Raw genomic sequence first — 24,631 nt, 5'->3', positions numbered from 1 at the left:
ATAAAGCTGTTCGGGCATCAGTGTCCAATTTCTCTTCTGACACTCGTTGATTAATTTATTATTTGATGAAATATAATATTTATCTCTGAGTTTCGATAGATTCTTATTGTTTTTTAAAAGCTATAGCAGTAGAATGAGAGAGAATAACTTTATGTTATTAGTTATTAAATATAGGATTACATCATACAGGAAGAGGCACTATGAGTTATTATTACAGTACCGGTAGTTAAGAAGGTATTATTAACGACACGACCGCGAGTATGACAAGCGATTACCGGAGCTGGTAGACGTGGTGGATGCGTCAAGGATAGACTGCGCTGGACTGCAGCTAAGAGGTGTTGGTTTATGACTGACTGGTGGTAAGCTTGAAGAGCTTAAATAGACTTATTACAATGACGTTACGGAAGGTGACGTGAGGGATCCTACTGACGACACGGGTGGTGACGTTTGAAATAAGTGAGCTGACAGCCGTGTGACAGAGTTGCTGAGTCAGAGTGTCGGGCAGCTGCTCGAGCACCCGCCGCGCCGGGCAGCAGCTCTGGCACCCGCCGTGTCGAACACAGCAGCTCTGGCACCCGCCGTGTCGAACACAGCAGCTCTGGCACCCGCCGTGTCGGACACAGCAGCTCTGGCACCCGCCGTGTCGAACACAGCAGCTCTGGCACCCGCCGTGTCGAACACAGCAGCTCTGGCACTTGCCGTGTCGAACACAGCAGCTCTGGCACTTGCCGTGTCGGACACAGCAGCTCTGGCACCCGCTGTGTCGAATGCTTGGCACCTCGAACGCTTGTGGCGTTTACGAGCTACGCGCCGTAAATGATCTCAGAAATAATTAATATATCTTAACTTATTACAATTTTACGCCAGTCCTTCGCAGCAGAACTTCCAGCCAGGGCGGGGTGTGAACCTGATCGAAGTGAGGCTCTGCTGATAGAGAATGCTGTTTGTGTGTTTACCAGCGACGATGCCTCTTATTCAGGCGCAGTAAATAATTCCCTCTAGAGAGATGAACTGTACTGTTTTATGTTCATTTCTGAATAAACGTAACAGGATATTGTTGAATATTGTAACACAGTGCTAATTGCTCTGCACGCTTCTAATGTAGGGACAAGAATGGATATCTCAATTTATACGGAATATGCACAGCAAGTGAAGCAGCTTTAAAGCAAGAGGCCGTATCTTCGCCATAACAAGCGTTATCTTCCTAGCATAAATATTTGAGACACACTTTATTTATTCTTTATTAAAGTATTTCAGAGACGAAAGAGAAGAGGACTCTATGTAAACAGGAACTTTAGCTGCGAGTTATTATTGAACAACTTAGGCATTTTTTGCAGCTTGGAAAAGCTCCACTCCGGTTACGAGAAGTTACGCATCCGGTACCTGGTGTCTACTAGATCTACATTGCACAAGACTCATTCACTTGGGCACGCATGGTAATCAAGCTAAGCTAACAAATAAATAAACAGACGAATAGGTTTGAGTTGGTCGCCAGATAAATCAATTTAGATCTCCGTGGCTCGAATTGATCATTTGAGCGGCTGATCGTTCCTGTTTGGCTCGTCACGACCCTAAAAGGAAAAAAGTTCGCTACTCCTTAATCATTGAGCCTGATAAAATTCTCGGTCTCTTGAATGTCCAATCTCCCGAACGGATTTTTCCTGCATAAAATAAACTTTATTTTCAGTCCTTGTCGGGAGCAGCCAACGCGCAGGTCTTTTTAAAGCAATTCTGGAAGTAATCCAAGAATTCCGGAGCTGCAGGAATGCTGTCACGAGCAGCAAGAGTCACTGTCAGAGCTCAGTGACAGCAATAGAAGCGACTGGCAGGCTCACTTTTCTTCTTTATTATGTTCCTGTGTATTTCCCGGGTGACGGCTTGTCACTTTTGCCCAGTTTATATCGCCAAGCTGCTTGCCCTTCGACCCAAAGCCCTAGCTGTATTCCGAGGATCGATGACAGCTAGCATTGATTTACATAGTAGTATTAATTGCGGGACAAGGGGTGAATGCAATATTTCAGTTGGGTTCAGGACATACAAAAATGAATGATTTATGGTTTGGATTAGGATAAATTAATAATTCTAATCCAATAAGGGCAAAGTCGCAAGATTTTAACCCACTGATCGTGAATTGAGATATAATCGTGAATTGGGATTATATGTTTGCAATATAAACCTATAGTAAAATTGTAGAATTGAGAACAACTATCGCAGAACTATGGACAAAATCGAAAGATGTTTGATTTACAAAACTACAGAAAATTTTTTTCGTCCATCAAATATTTCGTACGCGCCCGGAATTAAGGCATGGTGTGGCTTATTCTGCATTTATTGATAAATGTGGCTCCCGTCGGGCCAGATTATCGCAATGCCGAATAATATATTTTTTTTTATTTTCGGCATAAATTGGCAAATAGGAGTCGAGATCGAAGAAAGCTACTCTCTCTTGCGTGACTCTGATTATCGCCATTGGAGATCAGTAATATTTACTGGAAATATCAGCGACCTCATTAGAAACACCCTCCTTTTGGATGAGCTTTAATACTGCGGCAATTAATAATAATACTGCGGTTTAATAAGAAAGCATTTCCCAAGCCATAGGCGTAAATATCATAAATATGAAATCTCGTTCATGTGGAATATCACGCTGAAGATGTTATTCAAGGTACATGTGTCATATATATGACTCCTGCTCCATGCACTGCTCCATACATGACTCCTGCTCCATGTACTACTCCATACATGACTCCTGCACCATGAACTGCTCCATACATGACTCATGACTCCTGCTCCATGCACTGCTCCATACATGACTCCTGCTCCATGTACTGCTCCATGCATGACTCCTGCTCCATGCACTGCTCCATACATGACTCCTGCTCCATGCACTGCTCCATACATGACTCCTGCTCCATGAACTGCTCCATACATGACTCCTGCTCCATGCACTGCTCCATGCACTGCTCCATGCATGACTCCTGCTCCATGTACTGCTCCATGCACTGCTCCATGCATGACTCCTGCTCCATGTACAAGACATGTTGCGTTGGTCAACAGTTCTAAAGCTCGAGGTAGTCGCGGGAAGACCAACATAAAAATCTTCAGGTCTGAGTTCGTTCAAGTTTGTCAAGTTTTAGAAGTTTGTCCTGAAAGGACGCCATGTTCAGCAAACTTTGAAAGGAGAGTTGCCGAACTTGAGTTCACTAAACTCTTCAAGTCAAGAAAGATTAGCTGTACAGCGAAGGCGACAATAGGGGAATTCTTATAGCTTTTTTCACTCTCTTCTTATGAGACACCTGGTCGTCCTATAATAACAACTTCTGTGTCACCAGATGTTCCATTCAAAATTAATTGATCTCTAATAAAGCGGGCGGATTTTACTCCGAATTTCATATCTGCAAAGTATACTTCCACATTAAAGATCATCCGGCATTGACTTATTAGCTGCTGTAGAGCAGGCCCGTATGTTTTTTATATTATATAATTCGCATTATATCATTTTATGGGACGGAAACGAATCACAAATGAGAATTTTGTAAAATGTATGAAATGAATATAGTTAGCTCATGAAATCAATGCAATAATAATCAGAACTTGGGAATTTAAAAGTATTTATTTATTTTAAAATTTCACTTATTTCTTTTTCACTGAAGAAATATAAACATTTCTCACTTTGCAAATCATGCCAATCACTAATTGCAAAGATTGTGAAGTTCACAACAATTTCATTTTATAAGACTAATTGTTCAATGTCCATTATTACAGTCAGGAAACGTTTTCAAATCTAATATGAAGAACGATGTAATTGGTAGCACGATAACTTTTCATTACTAAAGTACCGTAAGTACTGTGGTATAAGTAGTGTGTATCTGAAGTACATATTTTATAAACTATATTTTCAGTGTAGATGAAGAAACATTTTTAATGAATCATAAATTGTTTTACATGTATAAAACTCCAGTGAATGAAATGAATATCATGCAGTACGACGATTAATGACAGTTGATCAAAAATGGACCAGGAATTAGGTGGAGTAATTATATTAAATTTCGCGGCGAACAGATGGGCTGACACGTGTTTATTTCAATAAGTTATTTTCATATATCAATGGTAAAAACATTTGTTCAACATGCGTATTATGGTTTACTAAATTGGAGTACAAGATGAAAAAGTTTAGGAGCTACTGACTGAAAGAGAAGGGCTGAAATTATAGCGTCGCGGCTGCCAGCTGTGTCAAAATTACAAACGGCATGACAATATGAAAGGCTCGAATTAAATGAAGTAGTAAAATGAAGCGAAAACGAGAGCCGTTTGAATTATGAGCAGGTATGGATGCTGGATAAATCGTAGAGAGACGTGTAAATCACCTCTCGTTTCCAAGCGTCTTACTCAATTAATATCATGTGGACTCAATGGGGGTTGTAGCGTCAAGATCACGTGGACTCTATGGGGGTTGTAGCGTCAAGATCACGTGGACTCTATGGGGGTTGTAGCGTTAAGATCACGTGGACTCTAAGGGGGTTATAGCGTCAATATCACGTGGACTCTATGGGGGTTGTAGCGTTAAGTTCACGTGGACTCTAAGGGGGTTGTAGCGTTAGCATCACGTAGACTCTATGGGGGTTGTAGCGTTAAGATCACGTGGACTCTAAGGGGGTTGCAGCGTTAAGATCACGTGGATTCTATGGGGGTTGTAGCGTAACGCTCACGTGGACTACACGCGCGTTTTAGCGTAGATCACGCGACATTCACGCGTATTGCAGCGTTAAGATTATGTGGACTCCATTTTACGTAGTCTACATGATCGCGTAAGTTCATGCGAACTCCATGCGTCTTGCAGAGCTCTCAAGCGAAGTGGTTGGTCGGTCTTCTTCGTTTTGATCTTCAGCTCATCGCAAGATGACAAAGTATCGGCCAGTGGAGGCAGTAGTTCTCACGAAAGAAAAAACTTTCTCAAATTTTGTACTTGTATCTGGAATTTCCCATCGCGTTGTTGCTGCCATTGGCTCGTGGGGGGATGTGAAGGGGTAAAAAAAATGGCGTTCACTCGAGCGGAAGTTCGCTATGCAAAGTTATAACGCACAACATCGGCCACACTTTGTGGTGAGACGAGCCTTTTGTTGAGTCTTTGAGAAACATGCACCAAATTTAGTCGATTAAAATTAAAAAATTTTAACAGAGCGCTCATATTGCGTTGCACTGGAAAAGAGTTTGCATTCATTGCCACTTACCTCTTGAATATTGAATTTAATTATAGAAAAATATTGATTATAGTCATGAAGACAATTTTTCGAGAAAACTGAAGAGCTTAAAATATGTTTTTACCGTTAAAATCTGTAACGGTAGCAGCAGTAATAGCTGCTGCAGTTGCAGTGCAGCTGTTATTGTTGCAGCAGTTACAGTGCAGCTGTTATTGTTGCTGCAGTTACAGTGCAGCTGTTATTGTTGCTGCAGTTACAGTGCAGCTGTCACTGCTGCTGCAGTTACAGTGCAGCTGCTATTGTTGCAGCAGTTACAGTGCAGCTGTTATTGTTGCTGCAGTTACAGTGCAGCTGTCACTGCTGCTGCAGTTACAGTGCAGCTGCTATTGTTGCAGCAGTTACAGTGCAGCTGTCACTGCTGCTGCAGTTACAGTGCAGCTGTTATTGTTGCTGCAGTTACAGTGCAGCTGTCACTGCTGCTGCAGTTACAGTGCAGCTGCTATTGTTGCAGCAGTTACAGTGCAGCTGTCACTGCTGCTGCAGTTACAGTGCAGCTGCTATTGTTGCAGCAGTTACAGTGCAGCTGTCACTGCTGCTGTCACTGCGCCGTTGCCGCTGAGCTATCGCCCAATTTTGCGGAGTTTGCTGCGGCATTCAATCTCAGCCACGCCGACACTTTTATTGCCAGCCTTGCCCTCTGCTGGACTGCAGCTGGACTGGATTCGTGTTGAGACTTGACTGCAGCTGGACTGGATTCGTATTAAGACTTGACTGCAGCTGGACTGGAGTCGTATTAAGACTGGGATGCAGCTGGGCCGGATTCGTGTTGAGACTAGATCGCTGCAGGACTTCAGCCGAATTACAGTCGTGTTAATTTGAGAGTAAATAAGCGAAATTTTGACTGAGCCAAACTGCACTCAATTTAACGGAGTTATATTTTGACTGCACACAATCAAGAGCATAAAAGTTATCGAAGATGAACAAGACTCGAGATCAGGCAATTGAGCTGATCGACTGAACCTGGCTGACAGTTGCGAACTGATCTCTCGCTGTCGAAAATACGGCTTGGTAGGAGAATTTTTATTTTATTTTATTTTATATCACGTGAGAATATAAAAAATATATCGCATGTGAACCGCATCTGCGTTACATCACTAGCTTCAGTTATCTATCTGGATTATTATTATAATTCACTAGCTCCCCACAAAACATGAGAAACAATTCGTTAAAGAACATTTTAACGCATGAAAAAGCTTTTACTTGACTATGTAAATGTCTTGGAATTGTACGTATTTTTTTTTCATGCATCGTTAATACCTCATCTAAACTTAATACCTCATATAAAATCACATGGCGCGAAACATTATCTTCGCGTTAGATTCCAAATTTAATTTATATCTTTGCTATGTGCATTTGCTGCAGTCTTGGCCTTGCGTTATTAACGCAGAAGGGAGCCTCTATTGAGCAGCTACAACAGCTACGATTAATAGCGTTTCGTCCTTCCAAAGACTGCCGAGGCTCTAAGTTAAGACGAACTTGAGCTGCCGGACGGAGTTGCCAATAGCGAGGTTTTCTTCGAGCGAACTGCGCCCCGTGCTGAAGTTTGAATGCCAGTCGCAGTGCCAATAGCCGTTCAGCCGTGGCGAGACGACCAAAGTCTTCTAAATAAACGAGTGAGAGCAGCAGACCACAGTCTGTCAAGCTATGAATAGCAGGCCAGAGTCTGTCAAGCAGTGTGGAGCAGACAAGAGTCTGTCAAGCAGTGAGGAGCAGACAAGAGTCTGTCAAGCTGTGAGGAGCAGACAAGAGTCTATCAAGCTATGAGGAGCAGACAAGAGTCTGTCAAGCTATGAGGAGCAGACAAGAGTCTGTCAAGCTGTGAGGAGCAGACAAGAGTCTGTCAAGCTATAAGGAGCAGACAAGAGTCTGTCAAGCTATGAGGAGCAGACAAGAGTCTGTCAAGCAGTATGAAGCAGACAAGAGTCTGTCAAGCTGCGTGGAGACGACAAGAGTCTGTCAAGCAGTGGGAGCAGACAAGAGAGTCTGTCAAGTCTGTCGAGTCCAGCATTCATTATGCATGGCATGTTTGGAAGTCAAGTATTAGCGAACAATAAACAAATTACGATAATTGGAGGATAACGGTAAGATATATAATGTCATACAGACTAAACACTTTGAAACAGAATTTTGCAACTTATTTTTGATAATATAAAGGAACGAACACAATATGGAATTTAGTTGGAAGGTTAGAACGCTGACCAATAATAATATCATGTAAAAATTAACGCGACGGAACAACGATGCAAAAAGATTTAATGCACTCGAATGGTATGACACTTGCAGAGCATCACCAGCCTCGTCGATACATTGTTCCGGGGAACGAGAAATTACCGCAGCAAATTTACGGAGCGGCGGTCGCTCTGTCATTCCGCACCAAAAGACTGCTCGTATTTGTCATTAGGGTGCGAAGCTCGGGACTTTTTCACGATAAGGTTCTGGAAATGAGCAATCAAGTGGCAGTATTTTCCGTCTCTCTTCCGCTCAGGAGGGTTTACTAGAGCTTCCGTTTCTGTAGAGGCTTTACCGCGACGCGGGACGGAAGGAGCGTCTGAAACGCTAGCAATAAAGCATGGAAAATAGTTTTTTAAGATTCATAGGCAATAAATTGTGGAGAAATAATAATCAATGATCGACAGACAGCATTCGTTGAAGCAGAGCGCGAAAATACTTTCATCCAGTGAGTGTAAAATACTAGCAAAACCCATGCATCAGCAGCGGTAAACTGAGCGCTCCGCCGCTACTTATATAACATAAAATAACATAGTGAAGTCAGCGCTGAAGTGTAGGCCTGATGTGGCCTGTCGCCGATTCTTTTCCTTTTCGTGCCTTATTCACAGAAGATCTAAAATCGTGTGATTTGACCTGATCTTTTCATGACTGACGATAGTTTGAAGTAGCTACTCGACTTCCACCGGTTCGATATGGTGCTAGACATTTCAAGTCTGAACATATATTTTTCCATAGCTTTATCTAGTCTGTTCTTGAACGCGTTCAAACTTGAAGCGCCAACGATGTCATCGGGGAGGCTGTTCCACATGTCGGTGATTCGAAGCGAGAAGAAATGTTGTCGCGTGGATGAGATGCTGTGTAGTTTTTTTAGTTTATTGCCTTGGCACCTGGTGTTGGTTCTTGTTTCAAATTCTAGTAATCCTTCGGGGACCTTGTATAAACCATGAGTATAATTGTATACTTTAATGAGGTCCCCACGTAGACGTCGATACCTGAGGCTTGGAAGCTTCATAATTTTAATCTTTCTTCATAGGACTTGCCCTTCATGCCTGGAATTATCCTTGTTGCACGTCTTTGAACATTTTCTATTAAATTTTTGTCCTTTTCAAATCTCGGTGACCACACGACGTTTCCAAACTCTAGATTCAGGCGCACGACAGCAACAAACAACTGCTTCATCGCTTCTGCATCTAGGAACTCGTATGAGCGTCTGATTAGTCCAAGAAGTTTGTTGGATGTGTTAGCTTGCGTTTCAACATGCTTAGAAAATTTCAGCTCCTTGTCGACATTAACTCCGAGATCTTTTTCCACACTAGACTTTTCAATCATTACTCTCTCGTTGCAACCATGTCTTCTCATGCTGTAATTTTGCTTACGTCGTCATCGATGGCGTCTCTTTACATTTAGGCAATTACTGGGACATATTATCCAGATGCTGACGTATTTCGGAGTCACAGCACAAGTAGAGAGCGGGGGCATCTCTGATAGGCCATTTTGTCGGGCCAAATTGGGTCAGGATGACTCACACGAAGGCAAAAGTGCATCATTATTTCGACAAAGTCTCACTCATTCCTTTGAGTGTAGTGTCCCTTATGCTGCTTGATCCTCCGGCCGATGACGGTTATTTTCATTGAAATTTCGAAGTGAGTTTTCTTCTATGAGAAATTCTGCATTTTTGGTCTTGCTGAACTCACTTAGCAAAGTTTTCCGGTGTTTTTTGATGTTGTAATTGCTTGACAAGTCAATTTTGAAAAATGTTCATTGTTAAGAAGAGGTAATAGCGCTACACCTTCTGCTCTTGTGCTGTGCAGTCATCCTGATAAAGCTGTGCCCGTCAAAAGTACGTATCATTGCTACATGCAGGAAGTGTGCAACTATTTGGACACTAACCCATTCATTTTTCTCGTGGGCACCGACCGTGAGGGCCGTTGACCGTCTCTGGTGTTTTTGAACGTCAGAGACGCTCAAAAACGCTTACCAGCGCAGCCTAATTAATTTCTACACGCACATGTAAAATTTTAAAAAGTTTCTACGAATTCAACGAGGAAGGATTCTAAAAGTAATACAATGCTACCGGATGAACTTCTAGGAAACAATCAGACACTAAAAACTATCCTAAAAAACTAATCTAACTAAATTGTGGGGAAATGTTATTGAAAATTCGCACGTTTAGCTAAATCGATGTTTTTTCATTCAAATGTTAGTCTGAATTGATCTACAAAAACTTACAGATGCCTAATACTAAAACCCGGTACCTTTAATAAAAAGCATTATATTACACTCATGTGTTCCAAAAAATGTTCGTTTCAGTAAAAGACACGCTCCTCAGCATCATCCACCCCTCCTCAGCATCATCCACCGCTCCTCAGTATCATCCACCGCTCCTCAGCACCATCCACCGCTCCTCAGCATCATCCACCCCTCCTTAGCATCATCCACCGCTCCTCAGCATCATCCACCGCTCCTCAAAATCATCTGCCGCTCCTCAGCATCATCCAACGCTCCTCAGCATCATCCAACGCTCCTCAGCATCATCCACCGCTCCTCAGCATCATCCACCGCTCCTCAGCATCATCCACCGCTCCTCAGCATCATCCACCGCTCCTCAGCATCATCCACCGCTCCTCAGCATCATCCACCGCTCCTCAGCATCATCCACCCCTCCTTAGCATCATCCACCGCTCGTCAGCATCATCCACCCCTCCTTAGCATCATCCACCGCTCCTCAGCATCATCCACCGCTCCTCAGCATCGCCCAACGCTCGTGTCTCCAGCACTATAGACGTTAGCGTTAGCACCCAGCCAAAGCTATCAGTTCATCAAGCTTCAATTGCTCTCAACAATCAGTCGTAGATTGATTCATTGATTGTGGGTGTTGACATTAAGCAGCGCTGTTGACTCTTGTTGCTGGCGTCGCCTAGGCAAAGGCAGGCTTTAGCTTACGTAATGCTTGGTCGCCTCAACAATTCCTTACGAGCTCTCAACGGTCGGGGCTTGTGCTGTACAGCGAGGGCTGTGTGTTGTGCTGGGTTACGATGTGGTGAGTTGTGCTGTGTGTTGTGCTGGGTTACGATGTGGTGAGTTGTGCTGTGTGCTGTGCTGGGTTACGATGTGGTGAGTTGTGCTGTGCGCTGTGCTGGGTTACGATGTGGCGAGTTGTGCTGTGTGCTGTGCTGGGTTACGATGTGGCGAGTTGTGCTGTGCGCTGTGCTGGGTTACGATGTGGTGAGATGTGCTGTGCGCTGCGCTGGGTTACGGTGTGGTGAGATGTGCTGTGCGCTGCGCTGGGTTACGGTGTGGTGAGATGTGCTGTGCGCTGCGCTGGGTTACGGTGTGGTGAGATGTGCTGTGCGTTGTAAATTAACGCTTGTGTTGTGGATATGAGTTGGACTAGCCCATGCAAAGTGTGTCATTCCAATAATTTTGGTGCAGTTCCTCATCAGTTGAAACTCAGAGTGAGAATCAAGGAGGCAAAATTGGTAAGGTCTTAATAATTAAGGTCCTAACTTTTTATTGGAATAAATCAAATAGTTTGAGTGATTTGATAAGTCGAACTTAACAATGGAAGCATTAACTAGAGAAGCATCACGCATCCGCGTGACCGGGGACTAGGAAGTCCCAAACTCGTCACAAGGTCATAAGGTCTGAGGACATTTTTAGTGGAGATATTCCAAAAACTTTTTGATGCGAGTTATAGTCGCAGAGCGAGGAATTATTTCTATAGAAGACCGAAACGCAAGCGGTGATTGAGTACATGACCCAACAGGGTTTAATTATATATTAGTTAGGAGGAACCAATGTACAGTATGGCAATTCTCTTACAAACTTGTCATGGTATCGCTGAGTGTTACATAGCAACGTTAGTTTCTTCGAGCCACACACGCATGCTTATTGGGCTACAGAAATTCATGCAATATTTTGCTCAAATTAAGCATGCAAAAAACTAAAGTATATAAAAATGGAATTTCACTTCTATTTTGGCAATTTATTGCGGGCGCACCTTATTTAGTCGACTTATATATGTATTGTGACTTAAAATATGTTTTTAAAGAATGTTAACGAATTAATGTAGAGCAGTTTTTCATTAAGGAAATGATGCATTGAAAACTTCCATTTCCATTGAAAACTTCCATAATAGAAATAAAAACGTTCTTCTGCCCCACACAAAAATCTGCCCAGAATTGTAACTTCAATATGAAAACCATGCAAAAGATACCTCATCACCACGACAATTTTGGATCAGTAGCGCCTTGATATGTAGGCTTATGTGACGCTGAGGCTTCTGGTCCACTTAGATTTCGCCACAACAACTTATATAAAATAGGTTGTATATGGTCTCCATATTCTTTATGCAAATTTAAATGGGGAACTAATAGTGATGCATGATTGTATATAATGAAATATTGTCAGCAGCTGATACAGACGGTCATACAGCTGCCGTCTGAGGCAGACTCAGCAGTAGCAGTCGTCTTAGACAGACTAAGTAGCAGCAGTCGTCTGAGGCAGACTCAGTAGTAGCAGTCGTCTGAGGCAGACTAAGTAGCAGCAGTCGTCAGAGGCAGACTAAGTAGCAGCAGTCGTCTTAGACAGACTAAGTAGCAGCAGTCGTCTAAGGCAGACTAAGTAGCAGCAGTCGTCTGAGGCAGACTCAGTAGTAGCAGTCGTCTGAGGCAGACTCAGTAGTAGCAGTCGTCTAAGGCAGACTAAGTAGTAGCAGTCGTCTGAGGCAGACTCAGTAGTAGCAGTCGTCTGAGGCAGACTCAGTAGTAGCAGTCGTCTGAGGCAGACTGTCTGAGCAGCTCATGAGAGGCCGTCGGCTTCACAAAGCAAGCGCTCGCGTCTTCCTCTCTTATGTCTTATGTCTCAAGAAAGACTGAACCGTGGTAGTCTTGGGAGCTTAGGATGGGAGAATGTGACTGGGGGACTGAGGCTGGGGGACTGAGGCTGGGGAACTGAGGCTGGGGAACTGAGGCTTGGGGACTGAGGCTGAGGGACTGAGGCTGGGGGACTGAGGCTGGGGACTGAGGCTGGGGGACTGAGGCTAGGGGGCTGAGGCTCGGGAAAGAGGCAAGGGGACTGAGGGATTAAGGTGGGACGCATCGAGGTTATCGGGAGGCCCCGCTATATAGATAAGGTCATTGCAGGCTGTCGCTGCTTGTATAGCTGGGAGCCCGACCGCGGGGATCAAAGCCAACAGCCCCAACAGCCCCAACAGCCTCAACAGCACCAACAGCCCCAAGAGCCCCAACAGCCCCAACAGCCCCATCAGTCCCAACAGCCCCAAAAGCCCCAGCAGCCCCGAGTTTACTGACGGCGATCAGGTGAAATTTTGCCTTTAGAATTCATGACAAGAACTCAAACGAAATGAAGGCGGCAGCTAAAACAAAGCCATGCAACATTCGTATACTGTCTCCCTGTCTGGACTTGAAGTAGCAGAGAATGTTGCATGCCATACCGCAATAGTTTTATGTTATAAGTTCAATAGCTAATTTCTATCAATTGATGGAATCGAAGTTATTGTTCAAATATGGTTATGAGATAATTCATATATCAATGTTTTCTTTTTGTTCATGAATACATAAAACGACATAGGAAATCTTGTAATTTTCTTCATTGCCATCTTGTATGCTTTCTGTTTTAAAATTTTTATTTCGTGTCATGTGTAATTTGATTGAAGATCTTTTATTTTGTGCCACGTGTAATTTGGTTTTACTGATTAAAGTGCTATTTTGTGTCGTTCAGCAACCATCGTCTTGTTCATGTGAGTTTCAATAGCATATGGCTGATGTTAGTAGAATAGAATAGAAGTGTCGGCATTGAAGAAATAGGCACATGGCCTGTTGCCGATTCTTAAACTTTTCGTGACTTGATTGACAAGGGATCCAGCCTTTCGACCCGATCTTTCCATAACTGACGATTGATTGAAATAGCTGCTAGACTTATTGCCTGCTCCGTAATTTGCTAGGCATTTTAAGACTGAACATATGCTCCTGCATAGCTTCGTCTGGACTTTTTGCCTGGTCCGTAATTTGCTAGGCATTTTAAGACTGAACATATGCTCCTGCATAGCTTCGTCTAGTTTGTTCTTGAAGACGTTCATACTCGGAGCTTCAACGATGCTATCAGGGAGGCTGTTCCACATGTCGGTGATCGAAGCGAAAAAAAATGTTGTCGCATGAATGTGTTACAACGCGGTTTTTTTAGTTTATATCCGTGGCCCTTGGTGTTGGATCTTGTTTCAAATTATAGTAATCCTTGTGGGACCTTGTATAAGCCATGAGTATACTTGTATGCTTCAATGAGGTCCCCACGCAGACGTCGATAACTGAGGCTTGGAAGCTTCATAATCTTTAATCTTTCCTCATAGGACTTGCCTTTCAAGCCCGGAATTATCCTTGTCGCGCGTATTTGAACACTCTCTATTAAATTTTTGTCCTTTTCAAATTTCGGTCACCACACGACGTTTCCAAACTCTAAGTTCGGGCGCACGACAGCAACAAACAACTGCTTCATCGCTTCTGCATCTAGGAACTCGAAAGAGCGTCTGATCAGTCCAAGTCGTTTATTGGCTTTATTAACTTGACCTTCAATATGCTGATCCATTTGAGTACATTACTCTCAATTCCCAAAGACTTCAATTTACTCAACAGCCGCTCATGTGGGACACTGTCAAATGCCTTGGCAAAATCGAGGTACACTGCACTGCCCTATCGTCCAGCAGGCGCGTCCATTCGTTCAGAGTAGACAAGATGTTAGTGGTGCAGGATCTCCCGGCAGTAGAATAGTACTTAGTAGTATGTCTCCCGGATGTAGTAGAAAAAGGCATCTTCTGAAATTTGATGTCAAGGTAATTTACGTGACCAAGTATTCTGTAGCCGTTGCATGACGACGCCTTGTGCACGATTTCTCCCTCAATCAGCTAGGATTGCAGACACTATACGTACATTCAAAGTGCAAGGAATCTGATAGAAATGACGTAAATTGTTTCAGTTTTGTGAACCAATGAAACAGCCATTGATGCTACACTAACCATCAAACGATACGGACACTAGGGGAAACTTGAAGCGAAATTTTCAACATCTTATCAAGAGCTGGGTTTCCGCTGCAGCTATTCCGTTACAAGTGTTGAGTTTGAAGTTCCCTTTATAAGATAAGTCCATCTGATCGCTTTCGTGGCACATACCTTGTATATTCCACGAACTTTGCGACGCTGAATTTCTCCAGCCATTGAGTATAAAGGAATTGTTTCGACCGCTGATGTCTGTTTTCGTGGCAGCTTCATTTTCAGGAGCATAATGTGTTAAGGTACGAGATTCTTCTAACAGCCTGTTATGTTTGATGCACCTGTTCCTCTTGACTAATAGATTTTATATGCAGATCTTTTATGAGAAACTATCAATATTGCGTCCCGGGAAAGCTCCGGTGAAGGCGATTTTTGGAGCAACGTTGAGTATCATGTAGAAAAATCGAAAGTTTTTAAGTATGGTCTTCCATACATCAAAGAACTGTCTCTATTTGTGGGAATACAATTACCGTTATTAATAAAATGCTATGCGTTTTTCTGGTTTTAACTGATGCATGGAATAAATGAAGATTAACGTAGTTGTGTTCATAGATTTTGTTGAACTACTTTATTCAAAATTTGCACATAGAAAAGAGTCGCTCCTTGAGATATCAAATGAACGATGAAGAGGCGCGAACAGACTCGAAGCAATACATTCAAGACTTAAATTTAAAATTATGTGATTATTATAATATTAAAATTAATTATTATTATTTAAATTATGTGAGCGAAAACATTTTACTTTTTTGTATTCAAGTTTAGATATTAACGTACATAGGAATTTTTATCTGAATCCTCAATGAAAAATACAGAAATGCTAAAAATTAGTATTAGTTTAGATTCATTTATTAAAAATATCATTGCATTGTATTTCAATATTATTCTGGTAATCAAATTGCACCTCCTGTAGCTCTTCCACACTTTTATGCAAGCAGGTCTTGTTAAGAAGCTTATGTCGAGTACATAGAACCTTCTGCCTGATCATTTGTGCACTTTACTTAATGAAAAGTTGATCATTTTTCTGTATCGATGCACTTCAACACATTGGATTCCTATTTTTGAAAGTCTTCAATAATTTACTATCAGAATGTGTTTTACATTTTGCATTACAGAGCGAAAAATTAAATCACGAAATGCTATCAGTTGATTGGATCAAATTCGTTTTATTTTGCAAATGAGTGAATAATTTCTCAGGCCACAACGTCATTCAAGGATCAAATATCTTAATTAAAAATTTATTAAAATAGTTTGAAGAACCCTGATAAGACAACGATTTACTTAATACCATATTCAGGGAGATTCATGGTACATAATTCACATGTATTCCTGCGGACACGACTCGTTAAAATTTCTTGTGCCAATTAGGCTCAGTGAAATCGTTTTGCAAGAAAATATGCATTCGGTGAATTTTTCATTGCAAGCTAGCGATAAGATGTAGGATATGGCCATGAGCGGAATAAAAAAAATATCTATCATAAATGAAAAATAATCTCTGCTAGAATTGCAAGGAAGGGACTGAGTGATAAATGAGATGTACTTCAGGATCCACTGGAATATATAGCACGACTCTGGGCCGAGGTAAGAGTTTCAAATAAACGTTCATAGCTCGCAGTCTTAGCCTGGGTCGGCGATTTATTGAAGCAATTTTCGAGCGATCGTCTGTACTGGGGCAGCGATTACGGAATTTTGTCCGTTCCTAAGGAAGAAGAAGCAATTATTCCGCGAGGTCTGACGAGACGAGTGGCCTGCTGCTGGCAACAAGCAATCGTGACTGTCAAACTGACATGATTGCCGTCAAACATAATTGTTTAAAATATAATTCACTTATAAGCTAGGTGAATTTATTACGTCCAGTTATATTTATTAGTACGGTTGCTCTTTTGTATCAAAACCTGCTGTGAATTTTTTTTTCGATCCCGTACTTGAAAGTTAAAGTTTACGACTACACGGAGCGTTTGATACGGGTCAGTTTGATAATTTTAGTCTATCAATTAATTATTATTAATTGATAGACTTAATTAATATATTAATTAAGTCAATACTCAAAAAATTATTCAATGCTCAAGCCGGATGAAGGAAGTTGATTGTATCGTACCAATTATTTGGATTTTATTCGAACACGGAGCAGTATAAACAAGTATGAAAAAAAGTTTAATATAGATTGCTCGTTGCGATATACTATTTCCATAGCCGAGGGTAATATTTATCTGCATTTTTTCATGTAAAAATATCTACAATATTCTATCAACATTATAGCTCTCTTACCATCAATGCATGAAGAGACGTTACGTCTTCGCTCTAAGGTGACAGCCACAAGGTTTAAATGCATGGCCCCGAAAGCTTGTTTTGTTTCGCGACGTCATTGGTAGGCGCTCTGTGAGCTGCCAGGGCATTGATAAACCTTACCAAGCCCCTAGCGTGTCGTATTGCTTAACTTTGCGTGAGACTCAGAGTTATTGTACGTCATCCAGAAGATGCTTGCTCCTTGGTTACAAGCTTGACCAATGTTGTAAGGTTGTCCCTTACGCCCTGGCAACGATGGATGTACATATTGCTCGCAATGTGCTACCTCGGGGCATTATACCATTGCGGATATTTGGGGTAATTCTAGCATTGTGGTCCCCGGGTAATTCTAACATAGTAATATACTTGGGGTAATTCTAGCACTGCGATCCTTGTGGCATTGTAGCATTGCGGTTCCTTTGGGGTAATTATAACATTGCATGTGCTTCTTAGGGGAATTCTAACATTGCGACTCCTTGGGGATAATTTTAACAATTTGTTTCTCAGGGTCAGGTAGCAGTTTTGTTCCTCGGGTGACTTTGGCATTACTGCTACTAAGGGGTAATTCTAGCATTACTATTCTTGAAGGTGATTGCATAATTATTATTCCTTCGTGAAATTCTAGCAATGTTTCTTTGGGGTAATTTCTGCTACATGGGGTAATTAAAACTTTTCACCTAGGGTTCCATCACGGTTCCATGGGGTTAATACATTCCCAATGGTTTCATGGGATAATTCAGTCAATGAGTACAGAGTAGTCAATCGAAGCGCTTGAAAATTATCAAGAATTTATGTACTAGACTTATATTATATTATTAAGTTACTTATGGTCTAAATCATCATATAGGCTTGGGCGTCCTCGTCCACGATCACACTGATGCGCCGCCTTCATCGTACCCCGTCCTTACGCCATCGATTGGCTGATTGCCTCGCCACCGGGGCCCAGAGGTCAGGTTAAACGTGACTGCCGCCCATCTGCGCTCATTTGAGCCAGCTGATGCAAAATACTGTTGCTTGATGCAGAATCTAGAAATTCTCCAATAAGCTTCAGGTTTGTTTTTATTATTATCAATAGAAAGTTCTCTTTTCCTGCCTAATACGTTTCATTGAACATATAATAACCTTTGCACTACAATTGAAAGTGAATATAGTTTGCGTCCCTTCGCAATGTATCCAAAGTCATTAACCGAGGCGTAAGCCTGAACGCGTAATTTAGGCAGCTTGACGGACTTAGTTTCATAGACTTGATTGTCATTGTCCTTGTTTCATTGCCACCTCAGGTGCGAATCAATTGCCGAAATGAATCTTATGACACTTATTGAACTGAATAATAATTTACAAAGTTCTAGCTTTTGATTCACTGACGTCCATGTCAAAAACAATGTTTCCATATATCACTCGAAACATTCTTAACCCAATATCTTTCGCTGCTCGCTGGAATGCATGTGTCGGCCGTGGTTTAGAAGCAAAATGAAAAGCGTCATATTTTGTGGGCATGAAAGTCTCATTTGCGGCGACTGTCCGGGAAACGGGGAACATCAAGTGACTGGGGCAGCTGCTGCTCCGACAACTGAGGCTGATGTGAGAGTTAATAAGAGAGAAAAATCTTGAATTACAAATTTATTTGGCTGAATCTTTTCGGATCATTCAAGTTTAATAATGTCTGACAAAAATTGACGAGCATCAAGCCCCATTGAAGCTTCTATGGGGATTATTTGAGGAGCTCAAAAAAGGAAGTGAGGTCGGAGGCTGGATCAAAATATGGAGGGGAGATGTCAGCGTTGACTGGATGGAGTCTCAAGAGAAGAAACTTTTCTTATTCTGGATCATTCAGAGGTGGAGCGCTGGAGGGCAAAAGAAGCTTGAGTGTTATTTGAAGAACACTTTATAAAACACTTTATAAGAACGTCATATAAGGATTTCGGTATTGTTAAGTTATAAAATAATCAATTTAAGATTCGGCATATCATAGAACTAATAGGATCAAGACATCCATTGAATTACCATCCTTACGTTTACCATTAAAATCAATCAACTGTTTTAACTTGATAGACGCTGTTCTCAACTCAATATTTTTTTAAATAGTAGGCTGGTTACATATACTAATAGTGTCCATCAGATTTCAATGCGCCTGTAGAAGCGAGTTTTTTTCTGAACAATATCAGGTACAGGCAAAAAATAAATAAACAAAACAAGGAAATACGTAGTTCACATTGAGTGATATCGTGTAAGAAAAGTCGTCGATTAACTGACCGGTGCATTGGCTTAAAGAGCTTTAGTGACATACCAGGACCTACTGAAATTGTCTTGCTTCACTCAAATCTTGCCTCGAATTTCACAGCTCGTATAAGCTCTTTGTATTAGAAACAACAAACTTTATGTATTATAGAGACAGAACTCCACACGCAAATCATCAACGATACTTTTAATGGAACAATAATAATAATAATAATAATAATAATAATAATAATAATAATAATATTATTATTATTATTATTATTAATAATTTTGTACTGATATAACAAGATAAGAGTAACAAGATGGAATAACAAATATAACAGGAATAATTTAAATGGTTCTATTATTATTTAACCATCTTGCAAACATCGGCGCCTTTTGTCACTGTAACACAAATTGCATCAGGCGTCGGATTGTGCCTACCACCAGAGCTCCAAGACAGAGCGCACTCTATCTTTGCCATGGGCCATTCCTATCAAGTACATTTAATGGCATGATTTCCTAATTGAGAAGCGTAAAATAAACATAAATGTTACAAATTTGAAAGTTATTATGAATACTAATAGCAGTGAGAATCTGCCGAGTAAGCAACATTCAGGAAGTTGTGTGACATGAGCGTCCACAGGCTCCGCAATGCTCGCTGCAATGCGTATTTTGCTAAGGAAAGGCCTTCAGGATTTGAACAAACGAAATCCCTGTTTAGATCTAAGCGCCACTGATATCAAATTGATATCAGTATTGAGCCGTGCAGTATTTATTTCATGTATGATTATATTTTCTTTAGGTGCTCACATACACCGACTCTTCACACTAAAGAATGAAAAATGAACCCATTTTCATTGAATGGTTTTTCGAGCAGATAAGAGAATTTCTAATTAATAGTGAAAAAGTTTATGCTTGCTTTGAAAAAAAAATAATGCTCGTGAGGAGCCACGCGTGGATCTTACGACGACGCCTGCCCGAATTCATAATAAATTTTTTTCGGGTCGCTTTACCGAAAAAAAGTTCATCAGCGCCTGCCAAGGTTGATGACGCGTCGAGATCTTCATTCAGTAAAAAATGTGATCAGTTAAAACTCGTGATCCTTTTCCCGAATTTGGATTACGGGTTCGGGTTATGCAATTCCAAGTTGGTCCTTTTGGGAATTTTGTTCATAATCCAAGTGAACAGGAACGCTGTATACATGGACCGAGTCTTGAGGGAGATCAGTTGCTATGAAGGATGTCGGGCTTCAACAAGCTCCATGAAGACGTCGGAATTTCGATGGCATTCGAGTTTATATTCGTTGATATTGAAATGAATCTAATCCACATGATTGAAGAAAGCCTTTATTGAAACTTAATTTCACCTTTCAGCAAATTCATCGAGTTTTTTTTTTAGCTTGGCTTTGCGCGTGAGGCAAAGTCATGCAAATTACCCTAAATTGCAGAGGCCTTAGCTTCAGCCGTGTTGAATAATTTCAATTGACTTCAGTGCTGTTGGCAGCTTTGATGCTGGGATGAGTGTGCACGGTTTGTCTTGGCAGGAAGATGAGGTTGGGTACTTAGAGTCGCGGGTAACTGCCTCTTGTGATGAACTGATGGAGGGGCAATTGATATTGAGCCCGCGCGCTTCATGCTAGAACAGACTATGCCCGGGTTATTAAGGATACGCCTGATGTACGGTGGTGATAATGCTAGTCTATGGCAAAATTTCTTCATCGAATTTCTGAAGTGTTGTGGTTCATTTAATAGTTTGAAGAGTACACATGAACTTACTTATGGTAGCTCATTTAAGAGTTCTGTTTCCGTCATTGTTTCGCTGCTATAGGAGGAAGTTGAAAATTTTGTTTTTGGAAGTTTGAAGTTTTGCTGTTGTGTACATTGAGATATCAATAAAATATCTTCACATGAGCTGTATGAGGAAAGCTCGGACAAATTGTACCTAATTGGCTTAGTGAACAAGGTAAAACTAAAGGCTTCATTTAGAATTAGCTAACCCGATCCTCCGTACGATTAGGGAATTTTCACTCCATTTCAGCAGTTTGCTAAATAATCTTTGTCAGGATGACATTGTTCAAATTGGTGCAAAATTGTGAAATATGCGCCGAGCATAGAATGCAGTGAGGAAATTGGTGTAAAATTGTGAAACATACGCCGAGCATAGAATGCAGTGAGTTGCTGCAACGACATTTAGCAGGGCCTGAATAAATGCTGTGGTTCTTGTCTGCGATGGCTGCAATAATCAAGCTATTGTGGCTTATATGCCGACGCTAGCAATCAAAGACAGAAGCCAATGCCGATCGGTTATGGAACAGATCCTAATTGGCAGCAATACAATGCATCCGGCAAGAGAGATGCCGCGTCCCGCTATCAATGAAAATTATTGAATACTTCAGGATTGAATGATGCATTGTGTGCATTGAAGGCCTGTCGCTGGGTATTTTGTTAACTATTATAATAATGGCTAAAACCTTATGATATAATCACGGATGTTACGTTCCTTTGTTTCAGCTCCGAAATTTTAATAATTGACTTGAAGTCGAAATAAATATACATAAGGGAAACTTTGTGATGAAAATCTCCTAAATCGTTATCAATAAAACTGTACATTATAATATTTATTGTTAACAACAGAATCTGTCAATTTTGTTATAAATGTTATAAATAATTTGTGAAATGCATTACATAATACATTTAGACAAGTAATTTTGAGGAAAAATTATCAATTTCATGTAAATGTTAGATGCAGAGACGAAATCTTGTGCAAAATATACCATCTCCGACAGCACCAGAGAGTTTTGTGATTGACACTAGCCGTACCACAACGCGGCGAGAAAACGTTAATGGATAACTCCAACTACTTCATTTTTATTTCATTTGTTTTTCTCAGCAAAGCTTTTTTCCCTGGAGCTTAAGCTAATTAAAGGTGAGGCAATTAGAGCCTCTGCAATGCTCACCTGTTGAAGCGCCTCAACAGGATATTAGTTAGAGGGAACGGTACGAGCATAACTGCAATCATGATAGCTATGACTGATGACATAAGAGGTATAGACGCATTCTTTTGCCATATTAATGAACAATCTCAAAATTGGCAAAATAATATCACTAGATTTATGGTCTGATTGCGTTGGTAATAAATGTTAACTCAATAAATATTGCTTGGTCGGATTTATTTTCTTAATAAAGTATGGAATACAACGTAACCTGTGTACTATCCAATATAATATAATTATATATAAATAATAAGATGAGTTAATAAAATTCATATAATTATTTAAGTAATGTAATAAATTTTATATAAGTGAAAATAAGCGTAATGCGTTTATTTTTTCGTCAAAAATCTCCTCTACAAGGTTAGATGTACTCTCGAAAGTTGCGACGAGAGTTGTCAACTGAACTGAGCCGCCAAAAGACATGACAATCAAACACAATTTCTGAAGCCGCTCGTTTGTCATTTGGGCGAAGCACAAAAACTGTTTTGAACTACAGTCCAGAGGAACGACCTCGCTCAATGTTCTTTCTTAGGCTCCCCGATTCCCGGCAAAATCCGAAGCTGCTGCAAGAAGGCTCAATATGCGCTCAAGCGCATTTCAAGATACATTCTTCATCTCAGTTTTTACGGGAAGCCGTTTGAAGATGTCATTTAGGCTGCCAGAGGCTCAACTTCGGCACATCTTTCAGGGAGCAGAAGGCAGTTTCGCCTTCGTAGCAACTGAAGCCATCGTCGCTCGGCAGCCGTAAAGAATTTGGTTAAAAATTTTACAATAATTGAACACATGCTCTGTTTGGAAGCGTTTTATTCGGAAAGGAAATTTGTTCAAGAATTGCGTGGGAAGCTGCTGTAAGCTACAAGAAAATATTTTCTTCAAATAATTTGTGAAGTAGAATTCCTTGAAAATAATTTTGTATTTAGTTGAATGACTGGTTCCGTTGTAATGCACTTATAGAAGTTGATAGGGCGATAAAATGATTATCGAAGTCTTTACAACAAATATTTCTCAACTCACATGGGCCGATTAAAATAAAATACATGTATTTTCATGTGTGAGAAATATTGCGGACAATAGTGCGGAGAGAGAAACAAATTATTTTCGTGTATATATATATATATTTGCCAAAGTGCGAAGAACTTTCACCTTGCACTCATTAGTTAGAATCAATAAACACTAGTAGATGTATTTGATGAAAAATGATATAGTTCTAAGCAAAAAACCCCTTAAAATTCCAATATCTTGAATCCATTCACTCTTTCGTGAACTTACGAACTTAATACACATTAACAATCTCTAGTAAATACTTGATATGCTGCAGCCAAAGAAGCATTAATAACCAATCGACTCTAGCAGTAATTCGGATTGGTCTGACTTACATTACAATTATTTCACGATTTATAAATATTGCTTGTCCACATTGGGCCAACAAGTTATAGACAAAGTCTTCAGAAGAATAACAAGAATTAATAATTTAATAACTCGAGTGGTTTACCAAATTTCCTTTGAGATTCCAGGATATCTACAAATGATTAATTTTTCTGGAAGTTTTGATCATAGATTTTGGAGCGAAGTATTTGTTACGGATTTTTTTTAGCCCGGCCATCTTTAGCACGTGCACAAAAGAAGAAATTCGTGAGAAAGTCATTTTCAGTTCTAAAGAAATTTTCATGCTATTAGTGGCTAACAGCTGATTTATAAGCCGCTACCAATCGATTAATAAGTGGCTACCAGCTGGTTAATAAGTGGCTACAAGCTGATTAATAAGTGGGTACCAGCTGATTAATAAGTGGGTACCAGCTGAATAATAAGTGGCTACCAGCTGATTAATAAGTGGCTAACAGCTGATTAATAAGTGGCTAACAGCTGATTAATAAGTGGCAACCAGCTGATTAATAAGTGGCTACAAGCTGATTAATAAGTGGGTACCAGCTGAATAATAAGTGGCTACCAGCTGAATAACAAGTGGCTACCAGCTGATTAATAAGTGGGTACCAGCTGATTAATAAGTGGGTACCAGCTGATTAATAAGTGGCTACCAGCTGATTAATAAGTGGCACCAGCTGATTAATAAGTGGCTACCAGCTGATTAATAAGTGGCAACCAGCTGATTTATGAGTGGCTACCAGATGATTAATAAGTGCAAGCAGCTGGTTTATGAGTGGCTACCAGCTGATTAATAAGCGGCTACCAGCTGATTAATAAGCGGCTATCAGCTGATTATTGAGTGGCTACCAGCTGATTAATAAGTGGCTATACCAGCTGACTAATAAGTGGCTACCAGCTGATTAATAAGCGGCTACCAGCTGATTTGTGTGCATATTTATAACACGGTATACTTGAAGAAAGTAACTATTCTATCTTCCTATTTGTTGGAGTTGCTGATTTACTACTACGGAACTGTGATACAGATATTTTATTAACTGCGTGGAGTGCCAATACGTTTAAGATGTTTAATGAGTCTTGGAATGTGCTCGAATTTTGGCGATTACAATAAGTGAAGATAAAACGGGCGATTTATTCACACAAAATTGCCGCAAAATTTCCTTAAAACTACATGGACCTTAAAATTTGCTGAGATTTATT

The 24,631-nt window shown here is 40.8% G+C and overlaps 2 protein-coding genes across 2 annotated transcripts; one reads left to right on the top strand and one right to left on the bottom strand.

The window, feature by feature from the left end:
- Positions 1–489: 489 nt before the first annotated feature.
- On the bottom strand, positions 490–3,029 carry LOC108680639. Its single transcript, XM_018169511.1, has 2 exons — positions 2,810–3,029; positions 490–803 (listed from the first exon to the last, which is right to left on the bottom strand). The coding sequence occupies exons 1-2, from the start codon at positions 3,027–3,029 to the stop codon at positions 490–492; spliced, it is 534 nt and encodes a 177-aa protein (XP_018025000.1).
- A 4,139-nt stretch (positions 3,030–7,168) lies between these two features.
- LOC108680638 (DNA-directed RNA polymerase II subunit RPB1-like) lies at positions 7,169–13,265 on the top strand. The gene is made up of 4 exons (XM_018169509.1): positions 7,169–7,251; positions 9,801–10,174; positions 12,654–12,811; positions 13,233–13,265. Exons 1-4 carry the CDS (start codon positions 7,169–7,171, stop codon positions 13,263–13,265), a joined length of 648 nt encoding a protein of 215 aa, XP_018024998.1.
- Positions 13,266–24,631: the final 11,366 nt, after the last annotated feature.

Source organism: Hyalella azteca, unplaced genomic scaffold (genome assembly GCF_000764305.2).
Source record: "Hyalella azteca isolate HAZT.00-mixed unplaced genomic scaffold, Hazt_2.0.2 contig11274, whole genome shotgun sequence".
NCBI classification, from domain to species: domain Eukaryota; kingdom Metazoa; phylum Arthropoda; class Malacostraca; order Amphipoda; family Hyalellidae; genus Hyalella; species Hyalella azteca.
Note: the sequence above shows the minus strand (reverse complement) of the source record. Positions and strands in the feature narration are given on the sequence as shown.

Bases quoted from the DNA above. Each gene is read 5' to 3' on its own strand.
- LOC108680638 (XM_018169509.1), top strand. From the start codon at position 7,169: ATGAAGCAGACAAGAGTCTGTCAAGCTGCGTGGAGACGACAAGAGTCT. The intron at 7,252-9,800 runs GTCTGTCGAGTC...TGTTCGTTTCAG, and splicing joins CAGACAAGAGAGTCTGTCAA to TAAAAGACACGCTCCTCAGC. The intron at 12,812-13,232 runs GTGAAATTTTGC...TGTGTCGTTCAG, and splicing joins AGTTTACTGACGGCGATCAG to CAACCATCGTCTTGTTCATG.
- LOC108680639 (XM_018169511.1), bottom strand. From the start codon at position 3,029: ATGGAGCAGGAGTCATGCATGGAGCAGTGCATGGAGCAGTACATGGAG. The intron at 804-2,809 runs GTATGGAGCAGT...TACGGCGCGTAG, and splicing joins GTACATGGAGCAGGAGTCAT to CTCGTAAACGCCACAAGCGT.